Source organism: Athene noctua, chromosome 6 (assembly GCF_965140245.1).
Source record: "Athene noctua chromosome 6, bAthNoc1.hap1.1, whole genome shotgun sequence".
Lineage (NCBI taxonomy): Eukaryota > Metazoa > Chordata > Aves > Strigiformes > Strigidae > Athene > Athene noctua.
The window spans coordinates 45,558,603-45,577,777 of record NC_134042.1 but is presented as its reverse complement, the minus strand read 5'-3'; the positions used below and the strand labels follow the sequence as shown (position 1 = coordinate 45,577,777).

The 19,175-nt window shown below is 40.4% G+C and overlaps 1 protein-coding gene across 1 annotated transcript in view; it reads left to right on the top strand.

Moving 5' to 3' along the window:
• The window catches only part of ESR2 (estrogen receptor 2), a 58,642-nt gene extending 39,755 nt beyond the window's left edge, over positions 1–18,887 (top strand). The window contains exons 5-9 of the mRNA XM_074909327.1: positions 5,953–6,252; positions 11,205–11,343; positions 14,368–14,501; positions 16,161–16,335; positions 18,090–18,887. Of these exons, the coding sequence (XP_074765428.1) occupies positions 5,953–6,252; positions 11,205–11,343; positions 14,368–14,501; positions 16,161–16,335; positions 18,090–18,279 (938 nt within the window). The 3' untranslated portion in view covers positions 18,280–18,887. The remainder of the gene's footprint in view (positions 1–5,952; positions 6,253–11,204; positions 11,344–14,367; positions 14,502–16,160; positions 16,336–18,089) is intronic.
• Positions 18,888–19,175: the final 288 nt, after the last annotated feature.

Genomic DNA, 19,175 nt, shown 5'->3' with positions numbered 1-19,175 from the left:
CTGCCCCTTCCCCACCCCAAGTGAAGAAGATGAGGGACAATACTAAAAAGTGATGGAGAGATACTGCCCTTGAATACTGGCATCATTTCACAAGTTGGCAGAAAGAAAAATGTTCTTCTCTGTGGACTGATACAGTTCAGGCTTTGGCGCTCTTTTTCTCCTGTGTGCGTTTTCTGGATAGCACTCTGAAATACTGTAAATTACTTTTCACACAGAAAGTAAGTGCGGAAAAAAATGTTTCATGGCATTCTCTGGGCATCAGATGTATTAATTGTATTTTAGCTATTATAGAAATTACTGTAATTTCAGCTCCTGTTCTCATGCCTGTATGGCAGACAGCAGCTTTGTCAGTAGGTCTGCTCCGTGAATACAGACGTACTCACCAGAATATTTGCATTTGCTTTCAAAGGTGAGTGGAGAGATAATGATTTACTAACGTATACTTGAGCAGTTTTAAGCTCAAACACTTACAAAAACGGATTATAATATATTCAGTGGTAGAATCGGCACTTGCTGCTGAACTGGTTAGTTACAAAAGCAGTTGCCAGGGACCAAAATCAATATTAAGAGCAATGTGCCATGTAACTGCCCACCATATCAGACAGCAGAGGCAGTTGTGATTTTCAAAGAATTTGCAAAGCAGGAGTTGCTTAAAAATAGTGTTTCACTGCCAATAATACCCGTTGTGGCTTGTTCATGGGTGAGTGAACAACAGGCTCATTTTAATGGTTTTTTTTCCAATGTATCTTATTTCTTATGTTCTTGTGATCATTTACCCATGTGGTCTATGGTGCTGTAGCTTGAGGTCTTGCCCTTGGTCCAGCATTCTCAGCTGAATACAGCTATTTTGTTGCGCAAAGAGTAACTCTAAATAAGGAGAGTGCTGTAGGAAGAATGAGGGATTTCATCAGCTTGTGCTCTTCTCCAGTTGCCTGAATTACCTTTCATATAAATGAATATTAGCTATTAAGCTATATGTGGTAAAGTCATAAATAGTCCCTAATCTGGGAAACTCTAAGCAATTTGTTGCTGTGCCTTTACATAGATTGATCCACATCTCTGTGTCTAGTTAAGCCAAACATTAAGCTGCTCTAAAATGATTTACAAAATATAGTTTTATAAGGACTTATACATGCCTGTTTGATGCCAATACATGTACAGGTAAAATTTTTCAGCCCTGCCTAAAATTTAGGTTTGAATAAAAAGCACAGAAGTTTCTTTACATCGTTGAAATGTTGTTTTAATTGGAAAGGCTGCTACTGATATGTCAATTGATAGCAAGCTTAAATGTTGTGTTATTAGTTGTGTAATCTTACAATGCATGTATATTTTTTTTAATACAAGCAGAATAAATTTTAATGTGGAAATAAATAGTATCTCTTAATTACTGATGAGCTGTGTTTTACACACACTGCTCAGTGACTCAGCTTTTGCCTGCTTTGGCAATATATGGTGATTAAAAAATAAAAACAATAATCTGGTTTGATCAGGGTTTCCCCCCCCCCCCTTTTCTTTGTCACCAACTATATTCTTTTTAGCAACAAGATTTTTATGCAAAAATGTCATAACAAAGTTTGGCTTTCTGCACTGGAGATATGATTATAGAAACGTTTTTTATATATTAAATGGAGCATTTTTTTTTAAATAAGTATCGGTTATATATAAAACTTGATTTAGTTAAATAACTTAAAGTAACAAAGGAGCTTCTTATCCCCCAGTAAAAACTTTCCACAACTACTGAGACCTTTAGTATTGTCAGTAAGTATCATAACCTGACTGGAATATTTTAAGTTGGAGCGTGGAGTGCAGCTGCACAGATGAAAATTGTACAAGGTTGTATCAATTAGAACAGGATGCTGGACAAATGTGGTGGGTTTTTTTTGTTATTTTTTTTAAATTTTACTGATTTCTTTGATCTTCATTAAAGTACCTGGTCACTTACCTGTGCATTTATATTTTGGATAGACTACAAAATGTCATTTAAAAATCTTTACAACAGTGAATTGGAAAGGATAACTTGGGTCTTGGCACCAAAGCCCTGATATTTTCTGTGCCACAGAGACATCTGGGTGACAGTATAACAGAGCTGAGGACAGCTGATCAGAGGATGTGGAGTCCCACAAGAGTGCACTTGGTTCACTTCAGTGCCAGGAGCTGAACTAGGGCCAATAAGTGCTTGTTTGACCACAGGTTGCTTCTGGCAGATGTGTCCAAACTGCTGTAATCTCTTCCTCATTGTGTCAGGCATCTCCTCCTCGTCCCCAGCTCTATCTTAAACTAGTAGTTTTTCTGAGTTTATAATCTTAAATATGGCTCCTAACTGAACAACTTTTCCATGTGTTTAATTAAAACACTGCTGTTTGTGTGTCTTCTTTTGGGGGCGTCACAGCGCCACCCGGTACTGAAGAACAGAAGCTATGCATTTCAGGGAGCAGCTGGTACTTTTTGATAGCCCAGGAAAATTTCTCCTCTGCCTTGCATCTCCCTATGACTTTTAGTCCTTCTGTGCTCCTTTTCTTTTTCTGTCCTTTCAGATGCCTGCGTTCAATGTGCTTCATAGCATTTCTAAATAGTAGAAAAAATGTGTGATGTTGCTTCTTGCTTTAGTTCAGATCTCTCATGGTGCTTATTGTCTCTACCATGCCCATTGACATGAAAATCAGAGCCATGGATCTCTCTCTAGCTAGAGCACCCTGATACCTAGGCACTTCCTCATCTGTCTCCAGTTGTACTTTTGTTCCACTTGCTTAGCTCACTGTCGACCTTTCCTCTTTGTCTTCCCTGATAGAAAATATTTACATACTTTCTGTGCATGACATGACTTCAGAACAGTCTGCAGCCCACTGTGCTAGTCTAATGTTTTTCTGGAGCTGACAAGGCACTTTAAGATTCTCCTCTTGACCTTTGTGCGTTAGTCCAAAATGAAGCTTAGCACAGAGTTCACTACATCATCCGAGTGTCCTTGTGGAAATTAGTCCATGCCTCACTGTCCTTTGACTCTCTCAGGAAGAAAAGATTTTGTCCAGACAGATGGTTGAAGAAATTGCTCTGTGACTTGTGTAGTTCTGCAGGTAACCATTTTTGGGGGTAACATCATCAAGTCTGATTTCATGAATCTACCTTATGATAATGTTTCAAGCTTTGCCTCAGCTGGTATGTTATCTTTCCCTGACTGCTTTTTGGCTGCTCTGGCAACTTCTAGCTAGATGTTATTTGGCTAAGCATTTGGTTCTGCAAATCATTGATTGTTTTGCTTCAATCCATAATTTATGCAAATGTCCTGTCAGTACTCAACCCATTTCATCCTACTCATATTCCTTTTAAGGATGCAAAACCATTCTTGCCCCAAGTGGTGCAGACTTTAAGCCAGACTTCCAGCTGATAATGTTTCCATTTCCAAATGCCTTGTTCCACTTGGATTCCTCCATGCCTGAGGGCTGTTCAATGAACCAGCTTTGCCTGTTTGTCTTCTCCAGTCTCCTGAGTTTCCAGGTAAAGGGTGTTTTCCAATATTAAGAGTTTCTTTAATGGTCATCCTGTTCTGTTTTACATCTGAGTTGGTTCACTGAACAGGCAGTAAGTGAGGATGATAGCAATGTGCAGTTGAAAGTTCCACATCCTTAAAGTCCTGGCAGACTTTTGTTAGTCCTTACCCAGCCTTTTCAGTGCCTCCAGGTTGTACCCAACTGGCCTTTGCATCTCACCCTTCTCACGGGTTGACTCAAATGGGGCCTGACAGCTGCTGAAGACAAGACAGGACTATGACCTGAAAAGCCACCTCATCTGAGGAACCTCCACCACTGAGTGTCTGCATTCACCAAGCATCTTATTTAGCAAGACAAAGCCTTGTCAACAGCATCTGAAACTATCTTTTTGTGCCCCCACTACCTTTGTTTTAATTTGGCTCGTGTTTGGACCTTGTTGTTAAATGATACCCAGGGCCAGAACTGCACTGCCTGGTTGGAATTTAGACAAATCATGGTCTATATAACTCTGCTGACATGGATGAAGAATGGCAGGAATTCCTGAACCCAGTAGCTTGGTGAGGGAAGCTTCTCCATTGCCATGTCCTCACGTCCAGTAGCATGTCTGAGTGTGTATTCTTGTTAGGCACATATACACACAATACCTGTACCCATAGTCAGCTACACAGATCAGTACAGACAAACCACAGGATTCATGCGATCACCAGAAGTGGAAAATATATGCATTTATGCAATATGGATCCTTCCAGTAGCTGGGTTTGGTCAGTCTGTCAAATAGTTGGCCTGTAGAACCCTGTATCTTCCCAGCTGATGGCCTCTGGGTCTGCAGGCTCACCCCAGTTGCTGGTGCTTAGCCCAGAACTGTCACAGAAACATACATGTGCTATGGATCCCTCCAGTGACTGGCTTTAGAAAGTCAGTGCTATCCAGTAGCTGGCTCTTGGATTCTCTGTTCTTCCAGGTGCCTTGAACACATATGAACAGGTCTCTGTTAGCTGGTCCAAACCTATCACCCTACCTACCAGTAGCTGACACCCAGATCCTCTGGTCTTTCTAGTAGGTGCAGAAGTTTATTGTGGGACCAATAAACCAAACGGGACAACTTATTACAGTTTAAGACTCCATGGTGTCTATATATGCAATAATAAATGTTGGTCTGGTGTAGATTTGTGTTAGCACAGACATTTTCATATCTATGAAAATTCAACCTTTGATTATCATATGTCAGTAAAAGTGTTGATGACCAGCACCAAAAAAAAAACCCAACCAACCTTCTAAAAGATTTACAGAATCACAGAATCAACTAGGTTGGAAAGGACCTTGAAGATCATCCAGTCCAACCGTTAACCTGGCACTGACAGTTCCCAACTACACCAGATCCCTCAGTGCTATGTCGACCTGACTCTTAAACGCCTCCAGGGATGGGGACTCCACCACCTCCCTGGGCAGCCCATGTCCATTTAGAGGACAATTTAGTTGTAATATCAAAAATGTTAAGTACTGGAGGATTCCAGTCTAAGGATCTCTTCAGTAACTCAATATTTTTAAATATCTAGATTTTTAACATGGTACAGTCTTGCGCACTAGTTACTGCCAAGGTTTATTTGTAAATCGGTAAACATAGTCCTTGTTATAGAATACACTGAAGGGGTGAGGGAAGTAGAAGCCATGGCTGAATGTTTAAGCAAATCCCTATACCATGTTTTTGGAGGTGCTTTTGACTCTTTCCATAGCAGCTATGCAAGAACAGGTAACAATGATCCCACCAATAACGCTGACAGAGAACTGGAAAATATTTGGTGTTGTGAGAGTGAATAATAAATTAAGTCTGGGAATTTAAAGGACTGCTCTTTGCACAGAAATAGTGTTCTGCATGCAAAATTCCAAACATTGGGCTTGGACCTTCTAGTTGCAGATACCTGAATTTGCTTTGGGGAAATTTCTGTTGGCTTAATGGGATGTAGGGAAAAAATGGGTTGCATCTCAGTAAGCCCCTAGGTGAACACCCAGCTAGTAGTGAGGCCAAGCTGTGCTTCTGGCTGAGGTATTTATTCTGTATCATGGCTCAGACTTTCAGAAGTCTTTTCTTCCCCCAGTTTCCTTCTAAAACAGAATTTCAGATCAGAATTTACAAACAGCTATCTTTATTTGCATTTAAAGACCTGATTTATCTCTTTATGATGTCAATGGGAATTTTCCCATAGACTGTTAAAGGGAGCTAACTGAGGTTCAAAAATAAACATTTTTAATGTAACTTTGTTTAGTAGAATAAATAAAAGCCTCAGCTGAAGTCAGTGGAAACAAAGTAAAGTCAATGCTGCATGCTCTAGAAATTTGGAAACTGGATGTTCAATATTAGAACATCCAGTATTAAAGGGTTTTCCCCCTCCTTCCCAAATATGTGGGTTTACATAATGCAACACCGAGAGAAAAATACTTCAGTGCAATCATGTGCCTCTCGTGTCAGGCTCAAGAAGAGAACGTTGTGGATATCGGATCCTGCGTCGCCACCGCAATTCAGAAGATCAGGTGCATTTCATTGGCAAAGCTAAGAAATACAATGAGACGGCCACCCGTGTAAAAGAGATCCTGCTCAGCACAGTCAGTCCGGAGCAGTTTGTTTTAACACTACTTGAAGCGGAGCCTCCCAATGTGTTGGTGAGTCGTCCCAGCAAACCATTCACGGAGGCCTCCATGATGATGTCTCTGACAAAACTGGCAGACAAAGAGCTGGTTCACATGATTGGTTGGGCCAAAAAAATTCCTGGTAAGAATTTAATTTTATTTTTTTTTTAGTCAATGCTTTTACCATCAATGTACCATTTGCTACACTGAAATAATGGCACAGCATAGTAAATGTGCAGTACAAAAATCTTAAGCTTATTATACTGGATGTATTTTCATTTAGACAATGACCTAGCCCATAATTTGCTGCCTGTTGTTCATCAAATACTCATTCATTTTGCTAAAAAGCATAGTTGGTGTTGTATGTATTTTCTACCTCGTCAACTGTCAATACCTGATTAATCTGATTTAGAAGGTTCATTAAAAGGGGTATTAATTAGATTGCTATGTAAAGGAATTTAAGACCAACTTCTTTCTTTGAATCCTGATAGAAGGTTTCTAATACAGTTGATGAAAACTGAAGCGTGTCCAAGCATTGAGTGTCTGCAACTGTTTCATTTGACGTAGTTGCTTCACAAAAGCATCAGATTGCAAAGTGGTGCATAGTATCAATCTCAGAATTATCGTGCCCTCTCCTTCAAAACAAAAATCAATAAGGACGCTTTTGGTTCTTGGCAACACAAAGAACATGCACTGAAGTACAGCTACATGTGTTATTGCCTTGAATGTCTCAGATGTGACCACAGTATTGTATTTTGACAATGTACCATTGCACTTTTTACAAACTAGAAATGGTGGGCATTCGCAATTCTTTCTTCGTGAAGCATCCACGATTAAAACAGTCCGAAGAAAGAATAAAACCCAGAATAAAAGCAGCCAGCACACAGAGATGATATCTGGTAAAGTTGTGCAGAAGAACTTGCTGGCTGACATAGACTAAACCGCAGACTGGCTCTTTGGCGAAAGCTAAGGTGACCAACTAATAACAGTGAGCTGAAAGAAGCATTGAATAATGGATGGACTTACAGCAGCGTGGGGCTTAATCCTTAACTTCAGATACAGTGCTCTGCTAGAAGTGATCCCTACACCTGTGTTTACCTCGTGTGGCTAATATATTCTGCTATGTGTCTGGTAGTCCTAACCCCACGTCCATCAGGACACCATGAGCTCCTCTCTTGGATTTAATGCTGAAGGCAGCCAGTGTACTGGTGCGTGCCCTGGTCTTGTCACGCTGGTGCATGGTGAACAGCACTTGCTGTCACTTCAGTGTGCACGCAGGAAGACATGCCAGTAATCCTTACCTCTAAGAGTAAACTGAGTGTGGACACACTACAGGCAACAAGCTTAGCGGAGAATATTTCTAAGAATTTAGAATAAGGTAAGTGTATCCTAGTTCAGATCTAGGTGGAGTGGCTGAAGGTGCTACCAGCTCCAGCTGCTAGACCACATCTCCTAGTTAAAGATCACAGTCTCCACGGCTCAGCCACTGTGTTGGAGGGTTCAGATCTGATGGGTTTAGGATGTACAAATTCCAGGTCAGCTGCTAGGCTTGCTTGGAGATGCTTCAACAGCATGAGCGTCTTAAACCGCGCTAGCCATTTGCAAAGTGATAGTGGTTTTGCCATTAACGTGCAAAGTTTTAAACTGAGAGCCTGAATCATTAATCCTTATTTTTCCTGACTTAAGAAACTCTGAAAATAACTGTAAAGTAAGTAACTGTAAGGGGTTAAGTGATGCCTTTTACTACAATTTCTTGTCCGATCAGAAAAACTTCATTAAAAGGTACCATTTCAGAGAACTCCATATAGTTATGTTAATCTAGTAGGAAGTGAATTGTGAAGGAAAATCAGAGAAAGTCTTAGAAGATGACCTCATTTTAAGCAATATTTGAATGGGAAAAAACCCCCAAACAACATTTTCCATTTTCTGATTGTTCTTAATTTTTTTTTTCCAATAAAAATCCCAAACACAAACCCAGAACCTCAGCCAGTTGAGATTAATCTTTTAAATTTTTTAAAAGATCACTTTCCAAACCAACCCCAATTTGATATTGATAATTTTTAGTTTATTTTCAACATTTGTCAGAAATAAAACCTTTTTCTTGGCAATAAGAGAACTGTATGAAGAAAACCCACTGAAGCAGTCAAACCCCTTCAAAACAGTTCCTGGGAATGTTGACACTTTGTCTTGTATGTTTTGGTTTTTTTCTGATCACTCCTGTTACACAGAACAAAAGTAAACAACATTTTAGAACAATGCCAAAAATAGATGGGATGTTTAATACGTGCCTAATTAGAAGTAACATTGCCATATTACATGGTAGTTAGAGCATTTACTTGAATGTGGATTTTTTTTTTTTTCCATTAAAATATCTGTGATGACTAAAGCTTAGGGCATAGAATTTCAGTTTTCAAAAACTCTTGCCAGAAGTTAACCATCTAGGGCCATGCTCTGCTTCCTGGAGGTCAGGTCTTAGAAAAAAAATACAGAGTTCTTGACTAATGGCCCAGTGAACAGTAATTTTACTTTCTGTAAAGCTTAATATTTGCTTTTGTGTAGTTGGGTAAGAAGACCATTTTCACCTCTAAAGTATTATTGGATGTTATTTTGACACTCGCAGAAAGTGAAAAAAAAAAATCTTATTTTTCCTATAGTTGCTGATGTTAACAGTAACTTTTTGGCTAAATAAGAAAGATAACTGTTTGTATCTTATATTTTTCATATGTAATATTTAATGACCTTCTTTCATTATGAGTTTTACTCTCTGATTGTATTTTCTTCTGTACTTTCAATTTGATGGATTGTATTTTTGTTGTTGTTCAGTAAAATAGAAGCTGTCACCTGGATTCCTTCTGAATTCCAAGTATTTTAATTTTAAGTTGTCATATGGCAGAACATAACTTTTATAGTTGCCTTTTACTTTGTTGACCTAGTCTAAGAGAGTTGAATGTGGTTCGTAGCTGAATCTGTATTGCTAATCGATAGAATGTTGTCATAATATTGACATTTGGATTTATTATGCAACCTAGAGTGGTGCTGGCCAAGGCAGTGTGTCTCTTGCTAGTTACTACACATACAGCACAAGTTTTTTTTCTTGTGTGTCTCAGTAATTTATAATGAAATTATTAGGTATAGAGCACATGATTTAAAGGACGTGTACTACAGCCATAGAAAAAAAAAGAAGTAGTTTAATGTACTCTGCAGCAGATGAAACAGGACTTCTGACACTGCGATGGGAGCTGTGGTGGTTATGCGCTGTTTTTAATCTTTAAAGCATAAATTTGTTAGGAATAGGAAAGGTATAGTCCTTCTAGTCACTGTACTCAGTGGCCATAAATCATACTGCTGGTGCTGATAGAGTGAGCTTGGCAGATGACATACAGGATGAATCTGGATCTTTAAGTACCTATAGATTGAACACTGGGACTTGCACTGACATCTCACTCAACTGAGATTTTTTTTTTTTAAAACCAAGTAACTTGTTATTTATGCTAGAGAAATCAGCACATGCCTGTGTAAATGTTTATTTAAATAAAATTTGGAAATGTCTTTGGGCTGTTGTTTCCCGGGAAACTGCCGCTGTCAGTTTATACTATTCACACTTCTGTGATTATTTTTCTAAAAGCACTTTTAAAATTATGAGTGTGTGTCTGGCAGATAATCTCTTGTTGGCTGTGGATTCTGTCGTAAATTCTGTGACAACAAAATCCAGGTGGGAAGGTACCCCTCATAGGCTCCTGTTTACCCTTCTTACAAAATAAGGAGCAAAGCTATCAATTTTGAAAGGCAGCACTTCTAGCACTGGTAAGAGAGAGCGTGCATTACCCAGTTTATGTCAACCTGGGCTGTCACTGACTGTCTTCCAACCTAGTAGTTTAATGAGATTAAAATATATGGAGCATTTATATAAATCACCGACAGAAGATTCTTTGACAATGCAAACGTACTGCCTGTATTTTAAGACCTCAGACAACTGGCAAAAACTACTGGAAACCTGTCTCTCATGGCCAGGCTGTAACAATTTTTCACTGTGCAGAGTCGTAGATGCCAGCTTGTTTGAAAATGAAGCACTTTTGGTAAGAGACCTGTCTAAAGCAGCTCTGCTTTTGATCACTGAACTGGTCTTCATTGTATCTGTGGTTTTATACCTTAACTGGCCAGTCTGCTTTTCCATTTGTGTTTTCATAATTTACACTTCTGGTCTTTTGGTATGTAAATTTTACTTCTCTTTATTTGGACTCTATGCATCTTTTTTTTCCCCAGTGTTTTTTACAGGGGAAGGGAAAGGCAGGGCAACGACTGTCTCTCCCTTCTGGCTGTGCTGCAGTGCTATCTGACTCCTGGCTGTAAATTCTGGAGAGAAGTAAATGCTGCACCAGGTTTATGCACAATCACATTAATTCTTGTCTTGTTTCTGGGATGTTGTGTATGGGGACACTATGACCTTCACCAACTACCCTACACGTCTTTTTTTTTTTTTTTTTTTTTTTTTTTTTTTCTGGTTTATTGCAATTTTGGGGAAGGAGTCAGCAGGAAAGGGATAGGATAGGGTCAACACAGGCACCAAGATGTGGATTCTCTCATAGTTACCCAACAAACCCAGAAACACACCTGTCATAAATAAAAAAAAACCCTGTAAATGGCAACCATATGGATTCTGGGGAAAGAACAGACTATTTTCTTGGGAGTCCTCTGCAGTGCAATGCAGTAATCTCCAACAAATGGGAGTTTCCCGAGTGATTCCCTGGTGCCTCTCAGGAGGCTGTGGGACCGTCATTTAAAGAGGTGGCCAAGCATAAGACAGGTCCTCTGCAGCCACTTGAGTTTTACCAGCAGTATGGGAATAATTGCCCTTGAACATCGCTCTGCTTTATTTCAGATGTTTTGTGGAAGATTTGACAATGATAATAACAAATATTTATGTTCTTATTTGAGATGGCAGCATGGTCCTTCTCATGTCAGTGCTCCCTTTTCTGGCTTTCTTCACAGCCCGTAATTCTTTCTGTTTCTGTTGTTTCTCATATACTCAGTCTGCTTTATCAAAACAACGAAATAAACAGATTCATTTATTTTATGCTATTTTCATCATTTTAGGTTTCATTGATCTCAGCCTATATGACCAAGTAAGACTCTTGGAGAGCTGCTGGATGGAAGTTTTAATGATTGGTTTGATGTGGAGATCAATCGACCATCCTGGGAAACTAATTTTTGCACCAGACCTCGTACTAGACAGGTGAGAGTAATAAACTTCTTGAGAACACTTCATATTAGATGTTTGGAGGTGGTGGGAATGGTAAAAGGAAGAGGATTAAGTATGGGAGATGTTATTAATAGTATAACTAACAATATCCTTTACTTGTATTTCTAACAATAATGTCTTGAGGTTCCACATCCTGACAGGCTTAAGGAATGCTAAGTGTAAACAGTACGGTTGAACTTGCCAGCTCTTTAATTCCTGTAGCACATGACAATTGAATTTTCTCTGTATTTTTCACATGTTTCATTGGTTTTATTCCTTTTGGTCCAGGTCTCTACATGCTGAAACAATAAGCACATCAACACAATGCAGCTGATGATAGATTTTTGTCCCTCCCACCCCTTAAAAAAAGCAGATGTAGTGTCAGGCCATATTTTAGTTTTTTAAAGTAGCTTTTCCACCTGTTTTTCTGCCTGCCCCTAGCGCAGACTTCATAAATAGCCATAATAATGAGCATTGCAGCACTAGTCAAAAGCAATTTAAAAAACCCTAGCTTGCTTTTTAATACTGAAAGCATTTTTTTCAAGCTAAAGCAGGGTGTTTCCAAGATTAAAAATTATTTCTCCGTAACATCATGTACCAGCAGGGAAGAATACGGATTAGTAAGGGTGTTTTTCTACAGGACCTCAGAGGCTTTGACCTGGGCTTCACACTGGTAAAAAGTCAGGGAAACAATATGTTCTCTTGGGTAGGTTTAAAATGTCTCTTAACCTTTTCAACCTGTGGAAATTCAGGTCTATACCAGCACTGTGGCTTAAGCTCAGTAATAATCATTGTAGATACAGAAAGCCAAATGGGTTAGTAAGAGAAATAAATTTAATTTATAAAATATATGAAATAAATTATTATTTGCCCATATAAAATTCCATGCAGGACACGCTGTGTTGTTCAATGCAATGATAAGAAATTGCTGAAAATGTATGATACATTTAGTTCCTCGGGAGGATAATATGTGCTGAATAGAGTGAGCTTATTTGAGGCATTCCTTCATCTCCACAAGACACAGCAGAGTGGGAGCCAGCAAGCATCTGGGCACACTGTAATTTTTTTTTTTTTTTTAAGACAAGTGTATATGAAACTGGTCTGTAACTTGATTGTTTTTATCTTAGCTGAACTTCAGATACATTTCCTACATAATCTTTGTAGACAAGTACTTCTCTGATGCTTGTGTCTTTGTTTTGAAACCGGCAGCTGCCTGTCCTGCTCCAAAGCTTAAAATTTCCGTTTGCTATGAGGAACAGGGGAAACTGGGCATTATTGAGGCAGTTAGCTGTCTGCAGGCAGTACTTGCTGCACCTGGTTAGTGTTACCTGCCTGTGCCTGCCTCCCAGCCGGAAGGCTCAGCACCTTCCTCTTGGGATCCAGTAGAGAGTAAAGTTCTTTAATTCTCCTGCACTGCTGTGCTTAAGTCTGTCTCGTCTTAAAAACATCACAGAGAAAAAAAAATCTCATATTACAGATAGTATAAGAAGCATCCCTTTGCATACTGTGTCATAGAGCTTAATTGCTATCTTTAGTCCAGTACATGTGTCCCGATCCAATGTCAGGGGAGGTTTCGATACGATCCCAAGAGCGAGATTAAGACACAAACGAGGTCAAATGCTGTATACCCAAAATAGGTTTTTATTATTAAAAAAGTGAAGAGGGGTAGCGATAGGACAGAATAGAATGAAAAGGCAGAAATAAAGCAAGGATGGGGGATAGGGCTGCAAGAATAGTCACCACCATGGATCCAGCGGCGTCCCGTTGGTCCTCAGCCTTCAGCTCTTCGGGCTTCGATGGTGGCTGCACACAGATCAGGCCTCAATGGTAGATGCACCAAGAGCAAGATTTTCTGCTGCCTTTTTAAGTTCATCGTACCAGCTGATCAGCATATCTGCTCGCCTTTAGTTTTTTTTTCCTCTGGCCCAACAGGTTTTGTTGCATCCTGCGTCAAGGGCAGGAACGTTTGCCTCTTATCAGTTCATTGCCAATGCAGGCATGGGGTCTGGCCTGCACAACAGAGCCACAAACGGCTACAGGATGGGGCCAGCTCAGCCCATGTCTGCCCCTTTGAGGTTTATGTAAAGAGTCCGGACAATGCAACTGCAAAGAAGTGGAGAGTGCATCCTTCAACACACTCCCGCTCCTCTGGGCAGCATCCCCCAGAGCCATTCACAGGGCACAGCAGCTTCTCTTGGAGGTTTGCACAGACACAAGCAAGCTTTGGGACAGTCATAGGACATTTCAGTCTCTCACAACATGTAAAAAAAACCTAACCAAAAATCAGGAACAGTAACTTCAGTGGTTTGAAATCTGCTGCTGCTTAATTTTAAACCCAATGGAATGGTTTAGCGCTGTTTGGGGGTTTTGTAGATCAGAAAATGGGGCCATTTCTAATATCCCAAATGATAAAGTTGCATTCAGTAAACACCTGCAAACATAAAAAGTAACGAAACCACAAAGCCACGAAGAACCCAAAAATCTATTTACATCTTCACTCTCAAAGAAGGTGGTGCTGGGGAATGGGGGTAGAGGTTGTTTTATTCTTTCTAAATGTCTTATTGTTCCAAGAAACTTCTTTTAGTGGGTCTTTCTTATTCACCAAGTCCTGAGGCTTGTCAAATACAAATAGTGATGTCACTGGTCGTGGTATTAACTCCTTGTGAAACAAATCTGGAAAATGATTCAAGGTGGTACTGTGCCCTGCACTACAGAGTTTCAAACTAGTTTTCCAGAATTATAGTAGTCATGAAGTTAAAGCCTCTTACCAAAATATGATCTTACTTCCTTGTAGTCTATCCTGCATGCGCTTTAAAGAGAAAATCAGTTTCTTAGAGGTGCTGACCTTTTATACCGGTGTAATTTTCAATTTAGTTATCATGATGGAACCTTTTGAATTCTCCCAAAGATGAGATGGATAGGCCTTTTACAGCTTCCTTTGTGCTTTGACTTTTATCTAGCTGAGTTAGAGTTCCTTAATTCTACTTTTTCAGTACCATTTTAAATGTGTTTCCATAGGGATGAGGGCAAATGCGTAGAGGGAATTTTGGAGATCTTTGATATGCTCCTGGCCATGACCTCGAGGTTCCGAGAGCTGAAACTGCAGCACAAGGAGTATCTGTGTGTCAAGGCAATGATCCTCCTCAATTCCAGTGAGTATGCAGTTGACTCTGACACTCACCAAAGTGTACTTTTTATTTCGAGGGTAGCTGGGAAATCAGCCTTTAAAAATGGCAGAAATATCAAAGCTGCTGAAAGAGAACAATAGGAAAGGACTTCCAGGAATTTTGCTCAAGAAACTTCTGAGCTGCATCATTTGCTGGTTGTAGGGTTTATGTCCTGTTGTAAGAACTGCATGAAAGACCCAAAATCTGAAAGTTTCTCACAAAGTGGAGCTCATGGCTCTGGCTGTGGGCACGTTCCCATCGAGAACTTTTGCTCCTGTCTCTGTGGATCCTGGTTATGTGTAAAGTTGCTGTACAGCTCTACAAACCTGTCCTTAATTCTTAATTCTAATAGAACTAGTAACTCAACTGAGTTATGATTAATTTGGCTTAAATGTTCCTGTTTAATGGTAATTAAATGGTAGAAATTATTGAAAATAATGGTTCTGCAAGATGAATTTCAGGATAGGAGCTTTGCTTTGCAGCCTTTTACACAAGGCAAATAGGAGTGTATGTTTGCTAGTTTAGGGTAGTCTGCAGTAAAATAATTTTATTCCCAAGAAAATTTTGTAATTAATGTTGTCAAAAAAATACAACAACAAAATAACTGCTAACTATTTACATCTACTGTTTTCAGCAAGGAACTTCTGCATAATTCTCAGCACAGTTCTGAAGAGGAATAGTCCAACTGTTATCCCACTTGTTTATTGATGGATACCATTATTTCAGCAGACAACAAAAGCTGTTTTTTTTTTTTAAAAAAAACCACCCACACTTCACAACAAGCAATCAACCAACCAAAAAACCCATCAAAAACCCCATGTTCATCAGCTGTATTTGCTTCAAAGCCTCACCTCTCAAACAAATCTCTCATTTAATCTCTCTTTGCTCTCCTTTCTTGCTGAAGTTAATCTTTTACTCCCAATTTTCAAAGTGGTTTGGAGCTGTGTCCTTCCAGAAGTATCTTTTGGAGGATTTTATTTTCTTTTTCTCTTCTGTTCTATCAGTAATGCTACTGTGTGTTCCCAGACCTTCCTAGTGGTGATTTCTTCTCTCCTCTCTCCATATCAGCAGTTCCTTTTTTTTTATTTTTTCTGACTTTTAAGGTTTCTCACTGTAGGCAAGTGCTGTATTGTGGCACCCTTAGTGAGCTGTAGGGAGACCATGGCAGGCTGGATCCATGAGCAATGTCTCTCAGCACGTTCTCCTCCCTCCATAGGGTATATTCAAGTAAAAAATTTTTTTTTTCAGCAAGAGGGATTAGAGAAACCATAATTCTATATTTCATAATAGTTACTAAACCACAAGATTCAGAGTGATTCAAAGGAAAAAAAACAAAACTGGAGAATGGAGAGCATGTCCATTCTCTGGACTGAAGGGTTTATGTTCAACGTGTTGTCTTGGGAGGATTTGGGAGAATTACTCAGTTTGCAAATGGTGTGGCCATCAAATTTTTGCAAAGGAATGTAAGTTGAAGCTTGGTGTGGCACATGGAGCATCATTTGTACAGGTTTGGGGGGGTGTGTGTGTGTGTCGAGAAATGTATCTTCTCTAATCCTGTTGAAATATTACATCAGAAAAAAATCCATTCATAGCTTTTTTTTCATCCTCATGAGCAGGGAGTATTTCTCTCTCTTCTCTGGTTAGGCATGTTTCCCTTGTCAACAGAAGAACCTGAAAGCAACAGGAAACGGCATCACCTGCTTAACGTAGTCACGGATGCTTTGGTGTGGGTTATTGCCAAGAGCGGAATCCCCTCGCAGCAACAGACAACTCGTCTGGCCAATTTGTTGATGCTGCTCTCTCACGTCAGACACGCCAGGTAAGTTTTACAGAATGTGGGTAACGCACAAGGTGTTAGTCTTTGTTTATTACAGCAACAAAGCAAGGCTTGAACTCCGGAGTACTCCTGAGGGAATCCTGGTACTGCTCTTCATCTCTGTTCATTGTAAAGCTTTCCTTCCCAGCACAACTAAATAGGCAATATACTCAAGTGCTTGCTGGCACCCAGAATCATTGTGTTGAAAGCTGTCTTAACTGTATTATATCAAATTGCTCATTATGTATCTGCCTGAAATGTTAAACAATAATAACACAAATCCAGTCTTTCAAAAAGCCTCTCACCCAGACATCAAAACTCTTCTACCCAAAGTAAAAGTCTCTTTCAAAACTGATCTGCAGCGCAGGCTTTGGTGAAGCAAAGTGTACTGTGGGTGCCATGTGGTTCCTGGGCCAAATTTGTTGTGGGTCCTGGGAGCAACTAACTGTTAGGTCTTTTATTCAGAACCACAACATTTTTGCCATGTGACTCATGCTACAGCAATGCCAGGCTCCTGCTTTCCCCATGGGAAGCAGCTCCTCTGCTCCCTGCATGTTCCTGGACCTCCGTGAGCTGCTCATCTCTGCTGCAGTACAGCAGATTCAAAGGCAGGGCCCTACAAACAGATGCATGAATTTTCAGGCTGTTTGTCATTTTAAATTCTTACCCAGAGACTAGCTATTCGTAAAGCTGTCTTATGGCTTGGCTGTGGAGGGTGTCCAGGGAAGACAGTCCTGGGACCAGGCTAGAACATCAAAGGAGAGAGAGATGGTCATACCTGACCCTGTTTAGGGACACTGGAAGAGGCACAGCCACCTTGGCAACAAGTGTCCTGGGAGAGCAGGTGGCCACAGCAGGGACCCGACTGTGCCAACAGGCAGCTTTTAACAGCCCGTTTGTGAGCTGGGGGTGGGTTTGAGAGCTGGCCCTGCAGAAGCTGCAGCAGCAGCCAGAGCTGAACCCGACCCACGGCTCTGATGCACTGCTGGCACCTGGGTTGCCCACTGTGGTGTGACACCGCATCACGGCAGCACTTGTTCTGGCATGGCATGAATAAACATTGTGAATCTTTGCAAAATTTTTGTATTTTCTTATTAAAGCAAGAGTTTTTATGCTGTACCTGCCTCAGCTGAAGTCTGGAGGCTACTTTGTTGTAACCTGAATCCTTTACATTGCTTAGCACTGGTCAGTCAATTATACTTTGTTCTGGAAATAAGTGATGCACTTGGCCTTATCAAATGGTGCAGGATCCTCAAGAGCTGGATGTAGGAGGTGGGGGCTGCAATTCCTTCTTTGCCGTGATCTGACACTGGAGATGCAGAGAGGAAACAAACTGCTTGAAGTTAGCCAGGGTAGTTTGGTCTTGGTCTACTCAACCAGGCAGGAGACGTAGGGAGTCACTAGAGCTTCACATTGTAACTTCCCCTTTTGTACAAAGCTGCAGCGTGGGGGCCTCCCACGTTTACAGCATCAAAGAGGTTTTCTCTTTGATTTCAATTGGGCTGATATATCTGCATTGTTTTCTGAGGCCGGTTTGTGCCATGTAAAACAAATCTTCATTCTCTAAATAGTAAACCACTCAGCTTTAAACTATTAGGATGTTGTTACTGTTGGTAGTGTCAAGTGATTTCAGGGACTACAGCAGCTAAATCCTCTTCACTTCTAATAAGAAGGACTTTCTTGAAGCCATGAGCACGTTTGCCTCCTCTGCCTTGCTGGACCCAGATTGCTGACTTGTTTGCTGTTCTCCTTCACAGTAACAAGGGAATGGAGCATCTCCTGAGCATGAAGTGTAAAAATGTGGTCCCAGTGTATGACTTGCTGCTGGAGATGTTGAATGCACACACTCTTCGAGGGCAGAGGAAGTCCCCGGTCACACATCCGGAACTTGGCCCGTTAGAGCAAACGGAGACTGGAGACAGTCTGCGAAACGGGGCAACCCAGTAATTCTGTCGAGACTCAGAAATGTGAAGCTTGTTCAAAGCTGTGGGAGAAAATCAAACTACTGTGATGGGACTGCTGAAGTGTGGCACAGTGCGAGTCCTCATCTCTTCTAGATTTGCACATTGGTGTCTCGGGAAAGGCTTGTGGGACGCACACCTCTGTGTTTCTGACATTATAATAGCTGCACTTTTATAGTGCCTTTTCTGAGACTCTTCAAAAGCACCTTATGAAATTAACCCTCAGAGCAGTACTGGGAAACAGGGAATTACTGCCTCTCCTTTTCAGAGGCAGGTGAACTGAGACAGAGGTAAAGGGCCTGCTTTAAGGTGACAGAAGAAGTCTGTGTCAGGACTAGCAGTGAGCACCCAGGTCTCCATCTCCCAGACTGTAGTTTTTAAGCGCTGACTAGACAATGTCCTCTTTCAGCACGAGATTGTATGAAAGGTAGAGCAGCATCGTCTGGGACAGATCCACTTCCCTGTGTGTGCTGGTCCCCAGGGAATACAGCTGATCTAGGCAAAGCGCTGAGATATGTACAGTGTAAAGGAGTTTCTTCTGTTCTTAAATATGCAATGCCTGCAAGGGCCTTCATTTGAAGGCCATTCAGAATAGCTTCTAGGGCCAGTTCAGAGCCTCTTCAGAAATGTTAAACCAAGCTTAAGTTTATATTTTGTGAGCCTGTTCTTAACACTCACATTATTATCTGTGTATACTTCTTCAGTGCTTTCAACAATGACCAAACTGCCTGGATATTTCAGTCAATGCTGACCTTTGAAACGTGTTTTGTCTGTGAGATTAACATGTTGTTTTATATATTTATTAATGATGTTAAATCTATTATAATATTTAGGTACAAGAGGTTGTTCTGTGAATATTAACGGTTTGTATTTGTATATGAT